Below are 26953 nucleotides of genomic sequence, written 5' to 3' on the forward strand. Positions count from 1 at the left end.
ATGTTGTCCCAAAATATTTATATTTCAATGAGCAGGAGCTGTGAACATGAGAAAATGATTTCAAATTATATCGAACCCTAAATGTTGTAATCATTAGATGATTGTCAGGGTAAATATCATCTGCATATTCATGATTTCAAACACATTGCGAGTTGTTGATATAAAGGCCTATACCACTCACATGAGCATCAATTCACAATATTACCAAGCCTCCATAAAACATCTTCACAGCACTGGCCAAAGTTTTGATGGTGTATATGTTATACAAATGCAAAATACAGGATATTACACTTAGCCTCTTCTTGCTAATGTCGGTGTCACTCATGAGAGTAACGATGTATACAGTAACATAAAATAAACAGTTGAGAAAACTCTGATTCTCCACACTGCATATGCTTGATATTGATCATATCAAAATCAACAGTACAGAGCACTAGTGATTATTTTCAACAATGTCACAAATCGGCACAGCAATTGAGCACTTCAGAAATTGCTAAACAACCGTTCTGAGCAAGATTCTCGAGGCACACAAATACCACACTCCAAACAAAGAAATATAACAACTAATGAATAAAGTACAGTAATAACCTGCTTGAAAACCCCAAAAGAGACAATGTCATTGTTAAACAAACAATGTCATCTCAGTTGCTAATTTCACTGCATTCAATTGACATAATGGCGAATATTATAATTTCTCCAAATTTGGTAAATTACGTAGCATATGCTCCGAAATGATTTCAACACCCTAAGCATAGCCTAGTGACAGGATTGATAGCGACTCCCCCTCAATTGACAAATAATTTCAAAGACGTAGAACATGCATGTGCTCCCTTGGGACAACAAAGAAATTTCTCTAACATACTAATGATCATTGGAATTACGTTTTTGCATTATTCATGAGACTTATCCACAGTGTTAACACAAGAAAAGATGACAGTATGCCTATGAAGACATAGAAGATATGCGGAAACTAGAAATAGCCAAGTTTATGTATCAATTCCACTGCAGTCATTTCTCCGAATATTTCATTGACTTTTTTTCCTCGTAATCAAAAGCGCACAAGTACAACACACGTGCGTCCACGTCGTTCAAATACCATATGACCGACCGAAAAGATTACCGCTGTCAAATATGCCAGACCTGACGTTGTGGAACAGTATACCGCCTGCCATCCAACGAGCATGCCCACATTCAAGTCGAAATACAAGCAATTACTACTAAATAAATACTAGTCCATCCTCAAGATTACCGGACCATGACCTGACCTATCGATCTTGCCTTCCATGACATGCTTTTTTCCATACTATCGTTTACTTTTCATTCAGTGTGCATGCCTCCTTTTTACGTCGCCTAGGCCAAGGTGGGTGTCTGATTCCAAAGACTACTTCAAGTCGCTTCGGCACTTTCCTATCTTTTCATTTTATCGCATTTTTGTGGTGTATTGAACTGATAAAATTGCTAATAAACCAACCAACTGTTTTAAAGCAAACCCTACCTATCCACACCGGCTTTCAACTGACTAAAGCTGTTGAAGGAACAATAGTACCAATAGCACAGTGTGATAGTGATACCTGATTCCACAGTAACCTAGACACTGGGGAATTCATTTAATACCATGAATTTTAAGTACTCCACGTACGCAATAGGCTTATATGGCAATAGTCTATCTCTAGTCATTTCAATGGTCTTTCTATAAAGTCCTACTGCTAATCTCGTAGACTGATCTTTTCAGTAAATAAGTAGGCTGTGCCAGAGCAACTTGAGCGTTGCATTCGGTGATCGAGGACCTACTTATCGAGTGTCTATTAAATTGAATCTTCCGCGGCTAATAATGGCGAAATCTTTAAGGACATTGGTAATTACTGTGTTACTGGTTGTGATACCAGAGACTATATGATGCTACCGCCCACCGAAACTGAATAATACTAATCTCATTAATATTTAATACACTCCAACACTCCCAAGCTACATCGTTAAATACGACGACAGCGCAAACTACCTACAACGGCTACAACTGACTTTGAGCCGAAAACTAACGAATTCCCCATACAAAGCGCGAGTGGTGGTTTAGTAAGTTCGCCTGAGGCAGTCTCGTCTTTCCACGCCCGAGCAGTCCGAGTAAATATTCGAAGAATGGCTAACCAGCAGCACCGCGACGCGTATTCGTCTATTCGACTACTCGCACCTGACGCGGCTGTAAAAAGAACTTCGATCGCTATTTACTCATACGTCTTCCCGTTTCACGTTTAGCGGCATCACCAATCGACCTACTGCATAGAACTCGCAAACATGCGTGATATGACAAGCGTTACGAACTGGCTATTTTTCGATTGCTAACGAACTTAACCTATGCAAGATCGTTTCTACCTCGCATTACAGGAATTTGGAAACATCGTGACGCATCGATCCCAATAGCAAAGCAGCGTTTATTAAAGGAATTTCCAACATAATCTAAAACAGAAATCGATGGGCATTTCCCGATATCGTTCAAAACGAGCGTGTCCATTGTCCTGTCCAATCGTTACGGTGGCATATGCAACTGCAATGAAGCCGATTCGTCCTACAGAGACCGATCAACATATCGCGCCAAGGTTGCTTCGATACCACTTGCGGCATGTAGGTAGGCGTATTTATAGTCTACTGACGGCTTCGTAGTTACATGATTTGCATAACAGGATGCTAAGAAGTAGCAGGTGATCAACTTAGTCATCGACACAACTATCACTACAGTATTCAGAAGTTGACCCAACATTGACGCCGCGTTGATCAAGTTAACATCAAACAGAGTTAGATTGATCGGGGCATAAACGCACTAACAGTCGAGATTTGTCGATTGCTTTCACTTAATTTGTGCAGCGCGCATCCTTCGATCCACGTAAGTACTAGGCGGTTTTCTTGAGCCTAATCTCTGTGGCGTCTGATATCTTCGCAAATTTCAGACGTATCTTGAAATACACAACTGATTGTAAATTTGCCTGAATCACCATCATCTTTTGGCATTAACAAATCTAGTAATTTTGCTCCGTTTTCGCATCAGCCTTACGATCACTATTTATGCAAAAATAAATTGGCGGCGAGATTCGTGATTGTGGAGGCACACTTCGTGATAGAGTCGGTTCTACACTTGACGGCTCGTTTTTACACTAGTACTCTTCACGCACTATTGAAGGTGGCGTAGCTAAATCAGCTATTCAGCTTCATCAGTAACATCGTGTCCTACACTGCACTACATGTCTGCTGGCCGTCGCATATGCTCACAATTCATACCACGCCGTCGGCACGCGAAGTCCACAGTGCATTGCTTTACTTCGTATTGTTTCGCTGCGCTGCAATCGTACTGATTGTTAGGCCAAAATTAGTGCGGCAAATTACTAGGGATGGTGCGAACCTCTGAAAGGTTCAGGTTCGTGTGAACGCGAACCTTTTTGAAAGGTTCTGTGTGAACACGAACGTGAACCTCATGACGTCAGGTGACGTCATATTGCTAATTCCAATCCTATCTTTCAGTGAAGTGATAGCCTATATCGTACAGTGTACACTGTACACAATACCTAGCGACGACTCGGGCCACATAATGCCACAATGCTGAGGTACATATTGGCGTTTTAAACGTCGCTGAATGTATCAACTGAGGCAATCAAATGATATAATATCCCATAAGTCAATATTTTCCGTCGCTTAGCCAACAATTTCGACGACGACTTACCAGGGAATAAAAGCTTACGCCTTAACGGTCTAGCCCAGACCGGACAATTCGGAGTCTGAGTATTGCTACATTGATATCGAGCAGAGTGTAAAAGTGGTTTCCATACTTGCTACCGATTTTACTCAATTAACAAGTTATACAGCAGTAGCCAACACCTCAACCGTACGGATTTGAATTTAATGATACAGTGAACCTATGCAGTCAAGATTGACCCTGAACCCCTGCTAGAATTTTTACATCAGAAAATGATATTAATCTCATTGATTGGTGGAGTAAGCATCATTGCTGACTACGCATTTCGCTCGTGATGTTGTGTGATTGCGGGTCAAGCTCACAGCAGAGAGTCACTAAATGTTCACAAAGGGTAATAAAGCTGGATATTTCGAGCAAACATTTGTAACTAAGCAAGTAAAACTTTTGAAATTGTCAAGGTGCATGGTCGTTTGGTCGTTTACTGTTGATTTTTATACTGCCAGCGCCATGCAACAATGCAAAAATGTCATTATGAAGTGAAAATTATAATATACGCGAAAGGTTCACAGTGCAGAACCTACCAAGGTTCTGTTGTGAACGTGAACCTCTAAATTTCCGAGGTTCACACACAGAACGCGAACGTGAACCTCGCGTTCACACCATCCCTACAAATTACCTTGTGCCTGCCCTCGAATTGATTCACTGCCTTACCATTGTACGTGAAAGTAACAGTCGATTTCCACATATTTTTCGATTTTGAGCGGGGACACTAGCGCATCTGAATTCCGAAAACATATCGGCAGCAGGGACATTCCTCTGTCGCATCAGCTTTGTTTGATGCGTTGCGCAATCACGGGCGAAGTTTGGATAGTCACAACACTGTTGCCGTATTTGTGAACGGCGATTGAAATTAGTCATTCATGAAGATCACGAGACAGCCACCAAAAATTTTAGAACGTTTTCTTTACTTTCATTCAGGTCTCCTGACGACCGCATGTCCTCGAATCGGGGTAATTATGACTGATATTGCAGACAATGTTGATGATAATTTCTGAGCAACTCCGCAGGAAAATCGTAGCGCAGTGCATTACCAAATCCTTCTAGTTGACGAATGCCGGCCAGTACTTTCGAGAACAGTTTTTATCAAGACAGCTTGCACAAATGTGTGTCGAAATTCTCAAACCTAAACAACCTTTTGGGGACTGAAAATGAAATTGCTTGTCATATTCTTGCAGAGGCATGAAGCAAAACAGACTTCACTAATTCCAACAGTTCAGTGTGGTGTTAAAGATAAGAACAGAATCAAGCTATCAAGAGTGACAGGGAATGACCAGCAGAGCATGCATGATAATTACCAGGAAGTTGAGACTGATAGTGTCGTGAATAAAGTGAGTGTAGCACATATAACAAACATAATCAAAGTAAATGAAAAAAAAGTATAGTTTCCTCTCTGCTTCACTCGTATCTGAGCCAAGAATTGTGAGGAATATTCAATTCTACCTCCAAGTCTAATAAAGCATTGGATGAAGGTAATACAATAGTCTTCGAGTCACGAACGCTCCAATTTCCTTTAGCAACGCAAAATAATATGGAATGCTGAAACTGTCACCATGTTGGCAGCCATTGACGGGAGTGCAGCCAGAAGAGAAATGTGACAAGGCAAAAGAATCTCAGTCGCTAAGTGACTACACATATTCATAGCCTGAGGAAAGAGATTAACTTGAAACCTTGACCCAAATTTCTGGGAAAATGAATAACCCACTGCCTCCTCACCCCCTTGGCTAAGTCACTGGCAATGAAGAGTGTGCAATGTACATTGAGTTCTTTGAGAAATAGAATATACCATGATCGTAACACTTTTCAATTAACGTGATAAAACCGTTTCATGATAGCAAATTGGTTCACAGCAAAAACACAGTGCGTATCTAACTCGAGCTATCATCTTCTGCACTTTTTTCCGCTCAAACTACTGCTCGGTTTCACCAGCAGCGTGCTAGAATCTGGCTTCTGATTTCGGACCATCTCTTTGTTTCTGACTTTAGAAGATTCTCCTCACCGCCTACGCCTCCAAAGCGGACAAGTCCCATACTTTTTCTTCCAAGACCTGACAAATATGACATACCAGCATAGGTGGCCAGTAACGATGTACTTCTACCTCCCAGAGTATGGACTTGCGTACTTCACTACTTCTCAAGTGGTACCCTTAAAATTTTGGAAGCTAACGATCGGAAGGTCATCACATCAATCTCAACTCAGTTTAGGCTATACCATGCCTAAAATAAGATAAGTTACGAGTAGACTAGGTAGTCACAGCCCCCCTCACGGCACAATTCTCATGGGATACAATGATTTTTGATGACATATTGCGTTGTCACGATATTTGAGAGATCAGATCGGCCTAATTCTCAAGGGATACAATGTTTTCCGATGACATACTGCGTTGTCACTAGGGTTACGATATTTTGAGATCGGGGAAGGAGTACAATTTTCACAGGCTGCAAAAGTTACTATAGCGTATACGAGAAAACGGGTGATACTTAAATTTATACATCTAATTTCATTAGGATGACTAGAAAAAAAAGAGGTAATTTATCCAACTTGACTACCGAAATACCTCTCTCCCATCAATTCGGCTCCCATTTTGTGTAATATTTTGGCAATTTATGCTAAAAATGAGGTCAAATCGTCAGAAGAACATTTGTTGAAAAATAGGACAAATCCTTCTGATGGTGGCAGTGTGGTAAGCCCAAGTTTCACAAACCCACTAAAACTAGTTCGCAGACCCCTAAAGGGTCCATGCACTTCTTCCTGTTTCGGATTTCCATGAAGTCGCTTTGGGAGATGCTTGCAGTGTTGGGATGACTCTAGTCATTACTTGATTCGAGTCAGACTCGAGTCACCTTTTTCGTATGACTTGACTTGACTCAAGTCACTTTGCTAAAATGACTTGACTTGGCGTATCAAAAATGTGGATTGACTCGTGACTCGGAGCAAAATTCACGAGTCAATTTCAAGTCATCAAGTAATCGGTGTCGATAAAAATCATTGTATCTTACATATGGTCGGATTGGTCGCGCAACGCTCGTGTAACCCGTGAGAGCTACTAATCATCCAATGATTGCGCGAATGCGCGTTTCACTGTGCCCCTATTGTTCCTTCACAAATAAATTGACCGCAAACGAAGTGGTCGACGCTTATAGCTTACGATGTCGCAAACTAGTATAGTAAAGTAGCAAAATGCATATTTCTGTCCTCTGTTCTTACCTTAACCAAACCTCTTGTGTTATTGAAATTGAATTCGAATATAGTTTATAGTCATCAACCATTGGCGCAGGCTCGAATTGTATCATGTCAATTTGTAAGTGGGTAATGTATTGCATCTTATCAATTCGTTTTTCTATTCTGTATATTGGCTGGTAACTATAAACTAAGACTATGTAATTACTTACGCAGCTTCGCATTTCTACGTATATGTGAACAATACAGCGCCTTCTTGCGTGTATATTTAACTCTATATTTGTTCGTTCGCTCAGAATCAATGATCACTCAATCTGTATTTCAGACAGCCAGCAAAACGCAATTAGGTAATCATGCCTCATACTTCGAAAAGGCAACTTGACTGGAATTGTGACTTGACTCGTGACTTGACTTGACTTGACTCGACTTGACTCGAGTCACCTCCAAAAATCGAGTGACTTGACTTGACTCGAGTCACCTTCGAAAATCGATTGACTTGACTTGACTCGAGTCAAAATGTGCAATGACTCGAAATGACTCGTGACTCGAAGGTAGTGACTTGATCCCAACACTGGATGCTTGTGTCACTTTCACGAGTGAATGTCACAACGGCTGGGCGAAATAGCCCGCATATCACGGCCACTGAATATAATTTCGAAAATTGCATCCATTTATAGTGGCCTTAGATATTATGTATTAGTCGCGACGACTCTCCCTGCAATTTTAGCCCACTCAATAAACATCTGAAAGTATGACAAACAAACCAAGCCTGCTTTTTGAATCTACCTACTTGGAGTACTTTCCATACCTTCACTTTCTACCAAGTAGTTTTGACATATCTTTGAAATCGCTATTTCAACTTGCGATCGAGTGGAAATATACGGAAAAACTTCTAATAGAACCTGAGTATTTTGATACTGCTGCATACCAAAACATGTATCAATTCAACAATTGTATCCTCCTCTCTTATATCTCACGCTGGTCAATTGGATTGCGCTCGATCACGGTATAATATATCACTACTCTTACCCTTCAGAATCGGTTTCCGTCCTCTTTCCTTTGCTCGAGCTTTCCTTGATGAGATCGTTCAGCGAATACCCGCCTGAAAGAGATGCATTAACGATGATAACAAGAGACAGAATCAGCGACTATAAATTAACATAGAGTCGTTCGTGAAGAAAATATACTAATGGTGAAGAAGGTCGGAAAGATATGGAAAAATATCCAGATTTTCTTGTCGATGGATCATGTCCCAAGACTACAGCTGGTCAAAATCGAGCGCCACGTGACTCAATTTCAAGAGTAGTGTTCAAACATCATTCGTTATAAGGTTATACACTCCGGTGAAATTTAAAAAGCTGAAATACATAGCTTTCATTCAACCACAAAGAAGACATTGTCAGTCCGACTAATCTATCCGTATCTGTCTGCCATAATAATGACACCGTGTGCTGAGACAATGCCGCTGGTTGATCAATACTTGTAGGAAATGCCGTATATATAAACATGCGTGGCCCTTTTCCGCAGGTTTTGGATTCCGTGACGGGAAAGAATCATCGGTACAAATCATAATCATGGAAGACATTAACGAAAAAGGATGCTAATCGGTAGTTATGCATAAATGGCAATCCAAGCGCCAATACTCTTACAACTTTTGCACGCAGCGAGCACTGCTTGATCAATACTTCGTAAAACATGCATAGCCGTTTTCCACATGATTTAGATTCCGTGACAAGATCGTTATCCTTCAAGAAATTAAACCAAAAAGAATGCTAATCGATAGTTATGCATTCGGAAACGGCAATAACTTACAAATATAAGCGGCAATCTGACAAGTTTTGTGCGTCTAGTTACAAAATAATGAACAAGGGTACAATATACAAGAAAGGCGGTGAGGCGCTAGTACGAATCAACACGTCTAACGAGCCAACATGAAAAGCGGCTAACCAAGTGCTATGCAGAGCCGGAGTTTTTATTCCGGCTACGTCTGCAACCGATCGCAAGACAAGGCTGAGTTCCAATCTAACTGATGTTTACGTGCAGTCTCTACCAATGGTTTCTACGTCGGACATGCAGCCAGAGTGTAAAGACCTTGCTGACAACTTTGATCGAACACAGATGTCTCATTGATTTCAACAGCCGTTGAAGTACATCACGTTAACATCTTCATTAAATACTGTTTTTAGTCCCTATGCTTTCAACTCAAAAAGCTTACATTAAATATGTTTTATTCCTGGTATAGGTGGATAAATATGTGATTAAAGTAGCGATTCAGGAATTCGGCCCGCCAATTATTCCATTATTCCAAATCAGGCCCGCCGACTGGAGAAGTGGCATCCACATCAACCCTTATGCGACGCAATGAAAACTATGATGTAAAAACTCACCGTTAATGGCGGCTACGTAAGACCCCCTCGAAGCGGGAGGAGCGTGTGCGAGCCCCAACAGCGACATCTTCTCTGCCATCTTCTTATCGCCAGACGCGCTTTCGCTTTTTCTTCTTCGCGTTTGATCGGGCTTAGCGGTCGACTTCAATAGCACCGACGTATCTACCGAATTCACTCTGTTCTGCCGACCTTGGCTATGCGTGGGCACCGTGTCCACAGATTTGATTTTATGCCGGGGCTTCGCGACTGGCGGGGTGACCGCGGCAGGTGTTTGTCGCTGATGTAGCATGCCGGCAGACCGCGGCACCAAATTGTCACAGTCGCAAGACGGAGAAAACACTTTGGAAGGCGCCGGTTCTCCGAAAAAGTGTTGGGTTTCGTTTTTCGCTCCTCGCGTATTTTGGGCGCCCCGGCCTTTTACAAATCGTTGCTTTTCGACGTATGGCGGCACGGCTTGATCCGGGGCGGGACTGTTTGGCGATCTGGCTCTGCTGTGTGGTTGCGGCGATTTCGGCGCGGCGTATTTTCTGAACACACAACACAGGAATGAAAACGATTTTTTTCAAGTTCTGAAATTATGCACCCCTTTCCACAGTCAACAACCGTCATAGCCTCTACACCTCAATTCGTCGTGTCACAGCACCAAATTTTGGCAAATTTTTTTATATTTATAATAAATCCAAAATTTTCAAACTCCAGTCGCTTGCATCTGCTATAGTTGGAATTGAGCCAAATTTGGTGTGCAACGTTTTTGTGGCCAACCTAACATTTTTATCAAGTAGTCGCAAAAATTTGAAAAATAATTATTTTTGAACAGCCCTAATGTAGTATTAATTCAAATGATTTGAGTCGAGTAGTGAGACGATTTCTTCCAGTAGCCAAATTACATGTTCCTTATCACTAGCAGTTAATAAATCATTGAAAATTATAGTTTCGATACTATTTTTCAATGTGAAAGGCTGTAAACCTCGATTGGTCGTGATCCAGCATACAAAATGTGCAGTACAAATCCCCACATCATTCATACGCTTATAACGTCATAATTAGGGCTGGGCAAAATCGAGTACCTGGGTGATTCGATTCTGAATCACGTAATATGCTTCGAGTCGAGTCGAGTAATCGAGTATCGCCAATTATGACGTCATAACGGAATGTGATAGTCAAAGCTCAAATATGTACCGTTTATGTCACCACAAAGAATATAATGCCTTTTATCCATCTCATAAATTATAGTTATGGTATTTCCCCGACCATACCGATTTCATTCGACTTGAGATAATCATGACTTCGGAAAAGAAATGTGCTATGTCCATTGCCCATTAACCTTCGTAGCTTTGTACTATATGTTTCGCATGCTACGAACCTACGATACCGCCAATCAAGGTTTCAAGGCATCAACAGTGAAAATTAGTATCGAAACTATAAATATCGTTTATACGTTACCTTTCAGTGGCGAGAAGCGTATAATTGCAGTACTCGAAAAAATCGTCTATTACTACTCGACTCGAATCATTAAAATTAATACTCGATTCAGATTCGAGTACTCGAATCATTATGCCCAGCCCTAGTCATAATGAGTGATACTAAGTGAGCCTACTACTCGATTGTGCCCAACCCTGTGCACGGGCCCGAAGGAAACGCAAATTTGGCATTTCAATCGTCACTGCTGAGATTGGAACCGCCGTGGAGTCTCTCAACCCACGGCGCCTGAACAACTAGAAATCACTTACGCGTCCTGCCTGGACTGTGATGAGTATTTCTCTTTATGTCCGTAACCGTCATTCATTGTAGAAGGTGGGGTGACGCGCGGTACTGGCCTGGGCGGTGTCCGGTAGATTTTCCTGTAACATGATTAATTCAACTCTTCTTCAAACATCACTCACTGATAATAACTAGAACCGGCGTTGCGACAGATTCTGTATATGATCAAGGAGATGAAATAACCTTGTTGTAAAAATGTACATGTTTTGGTTGCTTCCTTATAGAGTCCACAACGTATACCTAGTGTGAATAAGTACACTTTGTGCTATTCACTGCGACAGAGCTGTCTTCTTTCAAACAAGCCATGAGTGACCGCTTTTGCTCAACTAATTCGATCGATACTATCAATACAAGGTAGAGCGTTTCACCATAGATATGCGTATGCAGTCGGACCCTCTCAGGCGTTGAAATGCTGAATCCAACGGTATATCACTTGTTGGTTTCGCATGCCATCGAGGTCGTGTTTTACAGTTTTGAAAAGTGAAGCAAAATTTTTTGGAAAAACCCGCCGGTTAAGTGACTCGGTTCCAAATACAGTATTCGAGTTTCTCTCATGATGACATAATACGCCCTTTGAGGCAATGCTGCGGGTTGGTCGCTAATTTATAGTGATATCATTTATACTTTGAGCTGCATGCTTTGGATGGTATAATACGTTTGATCAGGGTTTCAAGGTTTCCACGGTGTGAAAAAACTTAAGAAACGATAATTTCAGTACTCAAAAATACCGTCTCACACTACCAGACTCGAATCATTACAATTACTGCTCTTTTCGAATTCGAATACTCAAATCACTGCGCCCTAATAATGACAACTACATTGGCATATTTTCACTAAACGTTACACATATCCTCTCAACATTTTAGCCTTCTCAAAAATTCGGGTCTGAATTAATGACTCAAAGATTGCAAAGTATAAACAATATAATCAGAGAAACCGGAAGATCCCAATTCCAATAAACTAGAGAGCTTCATATCCCGTAACATGCATGTCCAGAAGGGTGCAGTGAAGAAAACTGACCTCTCGGACAAAGATCTGTTGTTATTATTCAAGTTGACGCGCTGCGATCCTCTGTTGTCCAACGAGTTATCCGCGCTTTTACTCTGATTAACATTTCTGCAAATATATAAGACGAAATTAACACCTCAAAAGGTATACAATAAAACCGTCACAATACTTGGATGCGTAACATAATAATCTGTTCTAACCCATCTATCTTGACGTTAAAATATATAACACGATTCCCTCAATTGCGTACTCGCATAAAGGTTAGTGCACTCCAGATCAGACAGCACATACTGCGTATGCAATCTGGGAATACCAAGCCAACTATCGCTGGTCAGCTCAGGAAATGGATCACGGGCCATGATTCATAAGCCGTCTCGGCTGCAAACGTGGCTCACATGAAAGCAGGTTTGTAACGACTAGAGTCGCGATTTTTTTGGTGTCTCGACCTGACTCGAGTCATTTTTTCAAATGCGTAAAATGACTCGACTGAACAGTGAACAGTGAACATAATGGCCTACATACTCACTCTATCGAACAATTCAACGGCGCTAATTTCTTGACTCCATTTGCGTCCACTTGATGCGCGATCGGCGCCACGTTACCCATAAAAGGCGAAGATCTATCCGACGCTTCTGTCAGACTGCCCTTCTGTCCCGAGTCTACCGAGGCCTGCCCGGTCCTGTATTGATTCAGCTGAGCCGCGCTGTAATAATTTGGCGGCATCGACATCGGACGGTGTCGCGCCATCGGTCTCGGTGTCCTGTTTAAAATTGACAGAAAAACTATTATTTGAAGAGCTTCTTGGAGGTACAGAACTTTAATATGCAATTAAACAGTGTATTCATTAGGGCTCTTCAAAAATGACCTTTTTTGTCAAATCGTACTGGCTACTTCATAAAATTGTTAGGTTACCTAATTTAAGCCTACACACAAAATTTGGTTCAATTCCAGCCAGTAACCGCTTTGCTACAGGAGAAGAAAGTTTCTATTTATTATATGAAAATGAATAATAAAAAATTAGAAAATTTTCTGTTCACCCCATGAAAGTGTTAGGCTGTCTATAGAAACGATGCTCACCAAATTTGGTTCAATTCCAACCAGTGGAAGCGGAGTTATTGCCGTCGAAAATTTTGATTTGAATAAAATAAAATTTACGGTGAGCACAACTATAATAAATAAACAAAGAATCGGTCACCGTAAATACTATTTTATTCAAATCAAAATTTTTCGACGGCAATAACTCCGCTTCCACTGGTTGGAATTGAACCAAATTTGGTGAGCATCGTTTCTATAGACAGCCTAACACTTTCATGGGGTGAACAGAAAATTTTCTAATTTTTTATTATTCATTTTCATATAATAAATAGAAACTTTCTTCTCCTGTAGCAAAGCAGTTACTGGCTGGAATTGAACCAAATTTTGTGCGTAGGCTTAAATTAGGTAACCTAACAATTTTATCAAGTAGCCAGAACGATTTGACAAAAAAAGTCATTTTTGAAGAGCCCTAATATTCATATTGAAATGAACCCGGATATTTTCGGCTGACACTCGTCAGGGGTAATCGTCAGCAACTAGTAGAGAATGGAAAAAATCATTGTGTGTCAACAATCGTATCACAAAATATGACGTCACCAAATGTCAAATACGAGAGCGTTCAATGTACTAAAAACTACCGACAAGCCCGCACAAACAAAACATGTGATCTTGTTAATTACCGTAAGACTGAAATTATACTTTACCAAGGGGCCAAACTAGAAGTAGAAAATACTATGACGGGCCAGACCAAAAGTTTGAACTATATTCTGCGGCGCATGAACTTTAATACTAGATCGAAAGCAGCGAACGATATTGTTCCTACCTAGGCTGCCAAGTGCATGTGTGAATATAAGGTAACGTGAAAGCAGGGGTTTATTTACAAAAAAGAAATTGAAATCGCACTTAAAATCACAGGCCATACAATTTGTAATCTAACAATGGAAACAAACAAGGTCCGAACTACGTTTAACGAAAACAGTAATGGTGTAGTACTGTAGTTGGCATCAACGTTTATTCAAGTTGACTAATTCAAATTTATGCAGACTACGACAATTTCTCTAAAACTTGCAAATTTGACATCAGTATTGTATGCATTCATCTTTTGCGTACCGGTAACTGAAAAATATCGCATGCCTGGATTTAGCTTGACACGGATATATTATTCAATCGCATATTGAACTTCAGTACCTCCCAGAGTCTTTGGCGTAACAGTTTTCGCGTAGCATAATCCAAACCTTATTTGTTGCCATTGTTAGATAGCAAATTACATGGCCAGTGACTTTATTTGTGACGGTACGCTCTGCTATATCAGATGTATTTTGAATACGCAGGATATGTGCACACTGCACAGTGCACAGCATAATTGAATGAACACAAAACAGTTAACAGTAAATGAGGTTTTATTTTATAATTCTAAGGAATTTTCCTTGATCCGGTCAGAGCCTAGCTAGGCCGTAAAATGCCCAGGTTCGCAAAACGAGATAGCGATGGAGCAGCAATTTGTAACTTGGAAAAAATTTCAAAAAGTGGTCTTGATATTTGCTGCCAAATATCAAATAAAATCCTTCCATCACGATTTTGGGTTTGTGCACCATCTAGTGGACATGGGAATTTACCGAAAGAGCTAATTTTGCCATATCTTGATCACTGCCCAGTGCTCACGCTAGAAAGCTAGTTTTGCGCTTAAAGATACAGAAGTAACATGTAACTCAATTCCATAGAACTTGTCTTAAAGGGGCACTGCGCTCTAAAAATGATGTGGTCTCAATTTAAAGGTAAAAACAAACAAAATTTTTTGGCCGCAGCCATTTCCTTCAGAACGCCACCGTAATGGAGCTGCAATTTATTAAAATTTCTACAAGACCAGCTGCCGCGGCTGCTTAACCCGTTACATGGCACGATGTCTTCATCGTCGCACTTGCTGGACGCGATAAGGCAGTCACGCAGAGAAAGAAAAACTTAGACACATTTCTTTCATAACATCGGCTGACAACTATCTAAAATTCGTTCCCTGCGTGACTGCCTAATCGCGTCGAGCAAGTGCGACGGTGAAGATATCGTGCCACGTAACGGGTTAAGCAGCCGCGGCAGCTGGTCTTGTAGAAATTTCAATAAATTGCAGCTCCATCACGGTGGCGTTCTGAAGGAAATGGCCGCGGCCAAAAAATTTTGTTTGTTTTTACCTTCAAATTGAGACCACATCATTTTTAGAGCGCAGTGCCCCTTTAAAACGAACAGAAAAAAATTATGGAAGCATCGCTTTACCTTCTGACGACAGTTATCTCCTCGCCAACGAGACTCTGGCTCGCAAACACGCTATCTTCCGACGCGGTTGTGGTTTCGTCCAGTCTACCCAAGAGCTTTTTAGACGACGCCACGGACGACATCATCTGGGCACGTTTCGAGTTCACTTCCGACAAGAGTGAGTTGTACCTAGGACAATAAAAATCAATTTATGCAACACGATGGGGGGCATAAAGTTAGCGGACACATTGAGGTGGCTAATGTCACGAGCGTTCCTTGGTACTCCAGCACAAGTTTCAATTCTAAATTTCTACATTGTAGAGCAATCGTATCATTAAATATAGCATCGCAGGCATGAAATCTCGAATAATAGGGGCGAAGAGATCGCTTAAGTTCAATGTACCAACTCCTTCTACTGGCACAGACACAATTGTTGATATCAGGGTTGTAACCAAGTCACGATAGTTTTGACTCGAGTCAAATCGAGTCATTTTCAATTCATCACCGAGTCAAGTCCGAGTCCAAGTCAGTAAGTAGAGGGTCGAGTTTTCAACTCTACTCAAGTGCTCGCATTCATAATGTTGTAATTTTCCTCAGTCTTAACAGTTTCTGGCCCTATTTTCCAAGTATCAGGACTGATAGACGAAATACCAATAAGGTGGTGATTTTACTATTCTTCGAAGTTACAATGAAATGTCTGTCGAGTCATGTGACTTGGTTCGAGTCATGCACAATGTACAAAGTACAGGTCAAGTCAACACATAAATTGACTCGAGTCATTACAAACCAAGGTTGATACAGAATTCTTTACTAGTTTCCGACGATTATTCCTGACGAGTGTCAGCCGAAAATATTCTGGCATATTTCAATATGAATATGCTAATTAATGGTAGATTGTTTAGTGAATTCTATCATCCCTCACCATTTTTCGTCCATCTGTTCGCTTCCGATGATGGTGAATCGTCTCCTGTGCTCGATGTCGAGTAGAGAATTGGGCGATTCCGGGGGTTTCTCTTGTTTCCGCTCGCGGACCGGCTCCATATCCTCGTCGACCAGTTCCTGAAGGACGTTTTCCACCCTGGAATTGTGTGTGAAATAGGAAAATACATTTCAGAACCGATACCAAAACAGCTACGAAGGTTAATCATCGACATCCTCTTGATCGACTAAAAGTGATGAGCTTGATATGCAACTCAATGGAATCCTTATACCATAACATTTGCGAGGCACAACCGGAAAACACAATACCCCTATCCGCAGTGCTAAAACACACGTGGAACATCATCAAGTAGTCAGCTCTTAGCATATATTCGAATACCCTGGTCTCTATTTAAAACGGGGCTCAAAATCCGAACTTCACTCATACAGAATCTGCAGTTATTGGTAAAATGCAATGTGTAATTCACCAGATATGAACAAAGTAGTTATCGTCGCTACTCCAGAAGTAGACGTTATACCGTAAATATATATTCAAGTACAAAATGATGGTTGCAATATCCTACCTCGGCAGGTACGGCGCGCTTGGAGGTGGTGGAATCACCAAGAATTCCAACGGCGAAGCCTGCGACGGCTCGGAAGCGTAGCGCTGATGATCGGCTTTGCTAAAATCGAAAAAAAATTTAGCTGGGTGAGAGTGACGGTCTCCTAAGAAACAAAATACTGGAATAATAGGCGCATAAACCCTATTTTAACTATTCAAGAAACACGACGAGAGTGACAAAAATAAGTATAATATGAATGCGAGGCCTTATTATCACCAAGAGTTTCACGGAAGTGAGTTGAACCCGTCTTGATCTCAATAATGAACGGTGAACTCCACGATTATGACTCGACTCGAGTCTCGCCCATTCTGCTCCCTGACTCCGTAGTGATTCGAAAATGACTCGACTCGAGTCAAAACTATAAAACAACATTAATTTGCGACTGGGAACCTTGCGGCTTGGTTACAGCCCTGCATAGTCGGCTACTGATGATCTATTTCGCTAAAATCAGTTAATAAGATTAATGGTTATTCATTTTCCTACAGAAAAGTGACGGCCCGAAAACGCAGCACTCATGATCGGTAGGGTTGTACAAAAATATCTGTTTTTCCCAATCCCGGGGATTCACTGATTAAATTGTCAGGTTGCCTAAAAAACGCTGCACGCCAAATTCGGCTCGATTCCAATCGGGGTTTCAAAGTTTTGAACTTTTTTTCAAATTTTACTGTTAACCCCATGAGATTGTGAAATTGTGTAAAATAATGATGTTTAACAATTTTTGCACGCTTCCAAACGGTAGACGCGAAATTATTGCAGTTGAAAAATTTGGATTCGCAGAAATAGCCAGAACTGTGGGTAATCCCAGAATTATTGATGAAAAACTCAAAAAACTGCGCTTCCACGGATTGGAACTGCGGCAGATTTTTCTTATATCGTTTTTGTAGACAACTCAACAATTTCATGGGGTTGACAGTAAAATTAAAAAAACTTATTTTAAATTTTTTTTCTATAATAAATGCAAAATTTTCAAACTCATGTGCGTTCACATCTACCAGTTGAAATCGAGCCAAATTTGCTGTGCGGCGTTTTTTTAGGCAACCTAACAATTTAATCAGTGAATCCCAGGAATCTGGGAAAAAATCTCATTTTTGAACAACCCCTTGATCTGCTTCGCAAAAATCAAATAAGTCTTGTGGTGACACGTTTCCGTAAACATAACAAAAAAAGACTGCACCGATACCAGTGTGATTTTTTCGTCTCCGAGTTCCGTGCTTCGGACTGCTTCAAGCGTCTCATGCGCAACTCCTCCAAGACGTCGTTAACGTTCGGCATCATATTCTCGGGCGGCACCTTCCCCTTTCTCGCGTGTGAGTGCGCGTCGGATTTTGTGCGTCTCGACGATTGCGTCTCGCTATTTTTGGCGGCCTTGGGGTTCACTTCGTACCGGTCTCTCTTCCAGACTTTCTCCAGGCTGCGCCGCAGGTCAAAGTTTTTCGTCAGGTTCGTGGTCGAGGAGGAGAGGATGGCTTCCGTGGACGAGGCGGCCCGGAGTTTGTTTTTGTCGCGCGGAAACTCTTGCGACAGCGAACCTCGGTGGTGAGGCGGATACCTGCCGTACGGGTCATGGTTTTAATTAAGGTCGGGCAAGATGAATCCTTTAATGACATGTTAAAATATGTCAAAATTTTGTCAAAATATCTGCGTTAGGTCAAAAAGTTGTCAAAATTGTTTACAATGTCATAATTTCTTGGCAGCCTGCATTTCGTTTGCATCACAGATGTTTGCACAATCATTTGATATTTTACAGCTTGTAGCCTACTTTATAGGCCTACCGTTGTAGGCGGCCCATTGTCTACTCATTGTGAACCATAAACGGTCAAATGAAACAAATACGTTGACATGGTGCTATGCTCAACGAACCGCAATATCCTAACTGCAGCAAGACTGCATGGGCATTGGTTCTTATATCAAGAAGCGCATGATTAAAAATTGTGACGTAGACAACATTGTCAGAATGAAGCAACATGGTTTGTCACCAGAAGTGTACGCACAATTTCAGTGTTGCCAGCCAACAACTGCTGCTGTTGAACGTTCTTTCTCCATTCTTGGCAAGCTACTCAGTAAGGACAGACACTTTCTACCCGAGAATGTAGGAAAGTATCGCTTGTTGTACTACAACAAATTTTAACCATTTCCACCAAAACGCGTGATGCAACTACTGGAATTCTTCATAGGTCCATATTTCGTTAACATGAAGTTTTTTGATGTAAAAATTTGTCAGTTTATAAGTCAAAAATGTTTTTTCAGGCCAAGCCACTTCGTAATGACAGATAGTTCCAACCAGAAATGAAGATAAGTAGTACAATTCTAACATTATGACCGAAAACACGTGATTTGCATACATGAGGTCGTAATTTGTCAAAATTAAGTTTTTCAAGGTCGAAAGAAGTCAAAATCTTCCGTGTTTAGGTCAAAAGAAAATCGCCCTATTAAAAAGTAGTAAAATAGAGTAATGTCAGATTATTTCTTAATCCAAAATTTGAATCGAGTATTAATTTGTAGCCTACCAGCAGAACGACATGATTTTTACAAGTGCTGAAATTAGACACTTCTCGCCACTAGGAGCGGAGATGATACAGTTAACTGATCCAGAAGAATGCTAATTCCCCGATTAAAAACTGCTAATCGTGGCGCATTTTGGGCAGAGATCACCAAGTTAGCTGGTCCGTGATAACGCTAATCGTCCGATTAAAAACTGTAAATCGGGACGCATAAAGTCGGTTAAGGTTATGCGCGATGATTACCCTAGGTTTCCCCAGTTGTCGACAAGTTGTGTGTGCGATGTTATTCTTCTAAAACGAGTTGTGAGCTGTCAGTCGTAATGTTGTTTAACAAAACGGGCGGCTGCTGGTAAAAGGACACTGCGATTGTAACAGGTAGAACTATCCTCATCCCGAAATGAATCCAATTAGTACGGCTCAGCGACGCGGCGATTATAAAATATAGATAAGGCACATTGCTCTGCTCTGCAATGGCGCATGCATAATTCGTCGATTGCCCGATTGCTGAGTGAAGCCATAACCTAGTTTACGAGATAATCCACTCTTTAATCAATCCAACTTTGTTATCTCCACCCTAAGAGTTAATTTATCGATGAAAATTGATGTAGAGTGCTACGCACGTCAATGGAAATCAGTTCCTACATCACTGTAACTGACTTTATTTCCGAAAACTGCGTCTAGTTGATGGAGTCATCATCAGTCGTTTTAAACTGGTGTCGGCTTCTACGGGCTGGAATTGAGCCAAATTTGGTGTGCATCGTATTTTAGGGAACCTAACAATGTAATCAGTGAATCCCCGGACTCCTGAACAACCCTATTTTGCATATTCGACATCAGATTCGCTCACAAAGCTATGGGTAACGACGCGAAAAATCGCGGATCAATCTCTACATAATTCAAAAATCAGGCTCTTACTTTTTCAGTCCGTCGCCGGCGTTGGCAAGAATGTTGCTGGACGATTGCGCCTTGGCCTTTTTGAGCTTCTTCTTTTTCTTGGATTCCTTTTTCAGCGAGTTCAAACTCTCCTTCGACGAATGGGTCTTGTCCAGGTTGGAGTCGATCGAGCCCTCCTCGCTGTTTTTCCGCGACTCGACCACCTTCTGGATCGGTTGGACGACCGGCGGGGCAGTCAGCGTTCTTCAAATCGAAATGGAAGAATATTGACGAGATCTCGAACAAATTTAAGAAATCGAATAGTGTATTCAGTAAAATAGTATTTACAGTGACCAATTCTTTAATCATTTATTATAAGTGTGCCCACCGTAAATACTATTTTATTCGAATCCAAATTTTTCGACGACAATAACTCCGCTTCCACTGGTTGGAATTGAACCAAATTTGGTGAACATCGTTTCTATACACAACCTAACACTTTCATGGGGTGAACAGAAAATATTTAAATTTTTTTCTATTTATTTTTACATAATAAATAAAAACTTTCTTCTCCTGTAGCAATGCGGCTACTGGTTGGAATTGAACCAAATTTGGTGTGTAGACTTAAATTAGGTAACCCAACAATTTCATCAAGTAGCCAGTACGATTTGAGAAAAAAAAGTCATTTTTGAAGAGCCCTAACCTACAAACATCGGTACATGTTGCACAATTACCGTCCACGGGCAACGGAATTTGCCTCAACCGGTAACATCAGGCGGCAAAAGTTCACATTGTTAAGTTCAAATTCCACAAACTAGTCGCACACCACGTGCCTAGGATCAACTCACGACAGGTAATCCACAAAGCACTCGTAAGTGCGGAGTTACGAGACATAAGCCAGATCCATACCTATCCTGCTTTGGAGTTCTCCGAGATAACGGGCCCAGAGAGTTTGAATTTGTAGTCAACTGCGGACGTTTTTTCAGCGTGATGCTGATGTCGTTTTGGGATTCCTTGAGAGCGGCGACAAGCTTTGCCAGTTGCCATCCAACCTGCCATCAATTACAAACCGAGTTTTTCATCTATAACTGTATAATCAACTTCATTCCCATAAAAGAATAATGTTTTATACGCAGTAACGGTAAATAACAGTTAATTTTCAATTTCGATGTCATTCCACTCGTAACAAATATTACAATACAGTTCTTTATAGATTTGCATAGTCTTAGTTAATATTCCGGGTCGCAATTGAGCTGCGCCCAATCTTATGGTGCCAGTAATCACAGTATACAGCCAAAACAAGAATTTAATTTACATGTGTCGAAGAACCATTGATTACATAGCCTACATTCATTTGTTGCCAACAAAGTGAGCTAATTTGAGTTTTTGTTACATGTTGCATTGCAAGCACGACCAAATTGTTGAATCTTATAATGTGTCAAGTCACTTCAGTGTGACATTCTATGAGAAAACGGATACAAAATAACCGACAATGTGAGCACTGTAAGCTGCAGTAAACTACATCACCAGAAGTGATTGATAAAAAGAATTCAATCTTGGCCTAATATCCATAGACATTGAACATAGCATAAATAGTGACAGGGGGCAAAATGAAAAAGACATCTCATTCTATTGATCAAAAAATAATACAATCTATAATATATGAGTGGATCTGTTTAAATCTGCATAATTTGCCTGACATCCACGGTATGAAATGCAGAAGAATACCAGGGATTACGAAGAAATTCGCTTCAAAATTCCCAAGAGAGAAGCCTGTCAGCTGCATTCCCAAGGCAACACTGTGACATTAATGGCCGTGAATGTCAGCTAAGGAGTGGTATTGATTACATTTCAAAATCTACAAAATGTAACGATGCATTTTCACACACAGACAGGCCAGCCGAAGGAGGAATATTGAGGAAAGTCATCAACAAAGGACATACTTAATTATTATCAATTATTTGAAATGATACAGAGTAAAGTGACAAGATAGTCATGGTACGTTTTCGATATGACTGGATTGGTCAGGAGAGAAAATAGATATATCCAAGGCCCACCCCATGTCAAACAGTTTTTAGCCTACCACATATATTTGGAATCATTGTGTCCAAGGCCGTTTTTGCATGTCTTTTCACTGCAGTGTCTACAATTCCGCTCAAATGAGTCTTATTTGGACAGAGTTAATAACTATGAGAGCAGTTGCCCGTACGTCCCAAGTACCCATGCGATACAGTACAGTACACGCGTTTTGACGAGGCAACTGTCTCATAAGGACATCGAATCATAAACTGAAGTCACTTGCAGATAAGGCTTGCTGAATTTCATGCTTTTCTCACGCTTTTACACACTCACTATTAGATGCACGGTCGGTGGTCACATTTACACTCGATAGCAGAAAAAAAGTGAATGGAGGATGGGCAAGTTGATTCAGTTAGTCTGTACTCTGTAAATATACCATCGGGCCAATATGTGAAAAATAGCATTAGTCCAAACCCAAAAATTAAGTCAAAATCATGACTCATGAGATCGACTCTCCCAAAACCGCCTATAACTGAGCCAACATATGCAAGAATCACATTCGTTAAAGGATATGCGAGTAACCCTCAAGGCCCCAACTAAATACTGTCATCCACATTCAACAACCACAATAACAGGCCTTCTATTACCATCATACGCGAGGGCGAGACCAAATCAACTTACGACATTACGGCTTCCGACAGCCACAACTTCGTCTCCCGACGTAATCCTCCTTATTCTGGAGCTAATCGAGCCTTCTTTTGTGCCTGAACGAGATGCACAACCTCAGGCGCCAGCATACAATCATGCACGGCACAGGCCCTAAAACCTTCACAACTTTTAATTGGCCATAATAAAAGAAGCATACCGGTACATTAAGTTTACATTTTTTTATAGCAGTGCTTTTCAACCTGTGGGATGGTACGCATTTTGTGCAGATGAAAATAATAGCAGTGTGGACCAAAATTGTACATACTTCTTACATTTTCTTACATGAAACAGATCAAATAAACTGTATAGGATGTCAAATACATTGGTTCCCTAACTTTTGTCGTTACAACGCATTTGTAAGAACTTGTCGGATTTGCGATGTACCGCTAGTCGACGCTTTTGAAACAATTTTCTCTCACACCAACCAACTGGAGTCAATTAATATTCATGCCCCATTATTATTACGCATACAAAATCATTTTTCGAAGCGTGTAAAATGACCTGGTAATCCAGGAACTGCAAGTCCTCGTACAAAACCCCACAATTATTTGGTCGAAAAGGGCTTTAGTGCACCAGTTCACATCAAACCAAGGCAAATGCGCTGCTTTTATTGACGAGATACTAGATGGCCTAACGCTGAGAGGCTTGGAGCAAGAAGTTGCGCGTAACTGTTCTGAAATATTTTCTTTTGGTGTAATACAGGGGTGGGCAACATACGGCCCGCGGGCCGGATGGGATTTTGTCCAGCCCGCAGACAGTTTTTCGTCTTACATGATAATGTGGCCCGCCGGCCCCAGTCTTCCAAGAGTCCCCACTACTTGCTCACATACATTTTAGTGATTGTATGTTTTTATACATATGTACAGCGAGCGAGGGTGGAGCTTACGCGTAGAGCGAGACGACTTGCATTATCGGCATTTACGATGTACTGAACCCTAATGTCATTTGTGGTAATAATGGTGTTTGTCGACGACAATGGTCATTTTCACCAGGCCGATATTTCTTATTTTTGATTCGGTAACCGCCGACTTGTAGCACGGCGCACACTTCTACGCTTTTGTAAGACACCGATTATGCCAGGTGTCGCCAACTGAAAACGGGTCGCGGGTCAATTTCAAATTTCGAGGCCGCGACCCGCATGAATCGAATATCGAGATAGACAGGCCACACAGTTTAACAACCACGCTATCTCGTCACCTACTTAACCCTAATGCACTGATATCTTGGTAAATTCGGGGTACCGGGCTTATTGAACGCCTTGATATCTTAATGAAGGATTGCACCGTGTGTTGATTGATCAGAGAGAAGCAGACATGGTGGTACCTGTATGACAGGGGTGGCCAACCTGCGGCCGTAGGAGCAAATTTGTGCGGCCGTGGACACGTAATTTAATTAGTAGGTGTTGGCGGCCGTCGACGTATAATTTGAATTTACGAATTGACTCCCGATTTCTTGAAAGATATTAATTATTCTTGAAAGTTTCTTCGCGCAGCGCGCGATTCAATGCAACATTATTTTTCGACTTTAATATAGTTGCGCACTTTGTAATCAGAGCCCCACCGTACAGTTGCGAACAGATGCGACAGATATAGAAATACCAACTCGGAATCGTGTTCTCCTCACTATATCGACAATCCTGACGGGAGGTCAAGACATGCAAAGAACAGCATGCAACAAAGTGACTAATAATAATTGGCCTGGCCTGCCCTGACCGACCCTCCACCAACTCTACCGGTGAATCTGATCACATGGGATGAGAAATAATATGTAGAACTACTAATTTTAATGACGAAATTCATGAATGAATCTGAAAAATATTTCACGCTTGGCGCGACTATGAACACTTGAACAGCCTACATTATTTAATAGATTAGTACGGAGTTCGCCGGAAATGGACATAGACACTTCAACATGAGTATTTGGCGTCCTGCTAGTTCATTACGACTATTCCCTGGAATGCGGTCGTAGGCTACATGAGTAGTCGAAATGCGGCCGTGACTAGCAAAAAGATTGGCCACCCCTGCTGTATGACAGTGCTGTTCTTAAATCCACATTGTTTTCGTCCTTATTGGCGAGAAATGGCTTTGAAGTTGCATTGCTGTCGTTAAAATACATTCATTAAATACGATTTATTCCTTGTATACGTCGATAAATGGGCGAATAATGTATCAATTCAGCAATCCGGCCCGCCAAGTACTTAATTTCCTATATCCGGCCCGCCGACTTGGAGAAGTTGCCCGCCCCTGGTGTAATAGTTATAGATTAGATTGTGCGGATGAAATTTTTGCAAAAATTAAAGTGCGGATGGTCCTCAAATTGGTTGAAAATCACTGTATTATGGTATTGTTGACAAATTTACATTTTCCTATTGAAATCGCGGCACCCACCGGTAATAACATGATGTCCTTCGAAGGTCGCTTTAATGAAAAGCCCCAGACCCGACGAAGGGTCTCTGTTGACGAGATGCGTCACTTCCAAGAACGCAGGCTGTATTGTCATCACGTCATTCGAGCCAATCATCCTATAAACCAGGATAAGGATACATGAAACAATATCATCATATTGCTGAAATGGAGTGGGTGTCTATGTGATTGAAAGTATCAAAAGCTGCATCGGCAGACCACCGCAAGCCGCAAAACAGAAAAAAGTTTCTCAGTGAATCATCAAGGAGAATCACAAAAGTAGGACAATGGCATTTGCACTAATAATTTGCATTCTATGGCCACTCACTATCACCATGGTAAGTTAAACGCATCTCCCATAACCAAGTTTTGCCATTCACCAAATTCAAACACGGTATCCTCACAGAAAAAGGTTTGATAATACATCCATGAATGTCCTTCTGCGAAGATTATGATTTTTTTGTTTCTAAACATAGTTTGGGGTTGTCGAACATAACTCTGAATGAGTTATTTTGGAAAATTCAAGGATCAGAACGTCAGAAATATGCAAGTCAACTGTACAGTGTACATAATAGCCTGAACGCATGTTAGGCTAACTTTTATAGCAACATATGGCAACATATATCCATTCTGTATCTGTATAGTATTAATAGCATATTACACTAGATACATTGCAAAAATAAGGCAATCCCACCAATGTGCCCTGTGCAATACTGCAATGCAAGGATAACAGTATGACCGTCAGTATAAACATATGCTACAAGGAAATGTCACTACGATACAAATTCCTAAACCACGTCGCTTCACTGTAAATGCAACACAGCCAATCATGCTATAAATCGTATACAATGTAACACAGAATCCAGTATATGCAGTTCCATGTGGAGCAAAAACAGCAAAATAATAATTCAACTCACTGATTAGACAAGGTTTCCATATCAGCGCAAATCGCCAAAACTGCATCCTCAATGGCACATGCAAAAATCGGCTGAACAAAATATCACAGCATGAAATTAAAAGACAAACGCAAAAGTGCACACGCAATGTAACGTTTGGCTAACATATTGAATCCAGAATAATACCAACCTGCTGTACGGTAGTGCTAAGCTCATGACTTAATCTCACAATATCGGCACGGACCTTCCTTAATTCGGTATTGCTGAAGAACGGTGGTCTGAAAAAGATGGAATAGGTTGAGCCGAGGTTGTCACTACCGGTAATTGAGTGTCTCGAATGCTAGTATGAATGATCTTGCCTTGACCTGCACCCGTTATTAGTAACGTAATTTAGCATTAATAGCATGCCACATCTGCTTAATGAGATTTCTGCATAGCTATATTGGCAGTGACAGTATAGCATGGGAAAGAGTGCGAATTGCATCATTATGCAGCAACATTAACCATTCGGCATCATAAAAGCTAATGAAGGTTCCTGGCAGGAATTCACTGCATACCTTCAGGAATTGACTACTTACGTAAATACATTCACAATGAAATAAACCCGAATATTTCAATATGAATATAATATTCAATTGTATCTTGAAGTTCTGTACCTCTAA

The 26953-nt window shown here is 41.0% G+C and overlaps 1 protein-coding gene and 1 long non-coding RNA gene across 2 annotated transcripts in view; both read right to left on the bottom strand.

Annotated features, from left to right (window-relative positions):
- The window catches only part of LOC145451621 (uncharacterized), a 44344-nt gene that overhangs the window by 11658 nt on the left and 5733 nt on the right, over nt 1–26953 (bottom strand). Inside the window, exons 4-18 of the mRNA XM_080329827.1 lie at nt 26482–26569; nt 26313–26383; nt 25381–25514; nt 22967–23049; nt 21176–21318; nt 20309–20530; nt 18073–18441; nt 16854–16952; nt 16274–16429; nt 15373–15540; nt 12599–12832; nt 12085–12180; nt 11034–11144; nt 9304–9830; nt 7946–8018 (exon numbers count right to left, since the gene is read on the bottom strand). Coding sequence (XP_080185953.1) covers nt 7946–8018; nt 9304–9830; nt 11034–11144; nt 12085–12180; nt 12599–12832; nt 15373–15540; nt 16274–16429; nt 16854–16952; nt 18073–18441; nt 20309–20530; nt 21176–21318; nt 22967–23049; nt 25381–25514; nt 26313–26383; nt 26482–26569 — 2574 coding nt within the window. The remainder of the gene's footprint in view (nt 1–7945; nt 8019–9303; nt 9831–11033; nt 11145–12084; nt 12181–12598; nt 12833–15372; nt 15541–16273; nt 16430–16853; nt 16953–18072; nt 18442–20308; nt 20531–21175; nt 21319–22966; nt 23050–25380; nt 25515–26312; nt 26384–26481; nt 26570–26953) is intronic.
- LOC145451639 (uncharacterized) lies at nt 5485–7938 on the bottom strand. Its single transcript, XR_013918974.1, has 2 exons — nt 7527–7938; nt 5485–6523 (listed from the first exon to the last, which is right to left on the bottom strand). It is a non-coding gene; the product is annotated as an uncharacterized LOC145451639 (long non-coding RNA).

Source organism: Botryllus schlosseri, chromosome 12, assembly GCF_051294905.1.
Source record: "Botryllus schlosseri isolate E-star chromosome 12, Bs_hap1, whole genome shotgun sequence".
NCBI classification, from domain to species: Eukaryota; Metazoa; Chordata; class Ascidiacea; order Stolidobranchia; family Styelidae; genus Botryllus; species Botryllus schlosseri.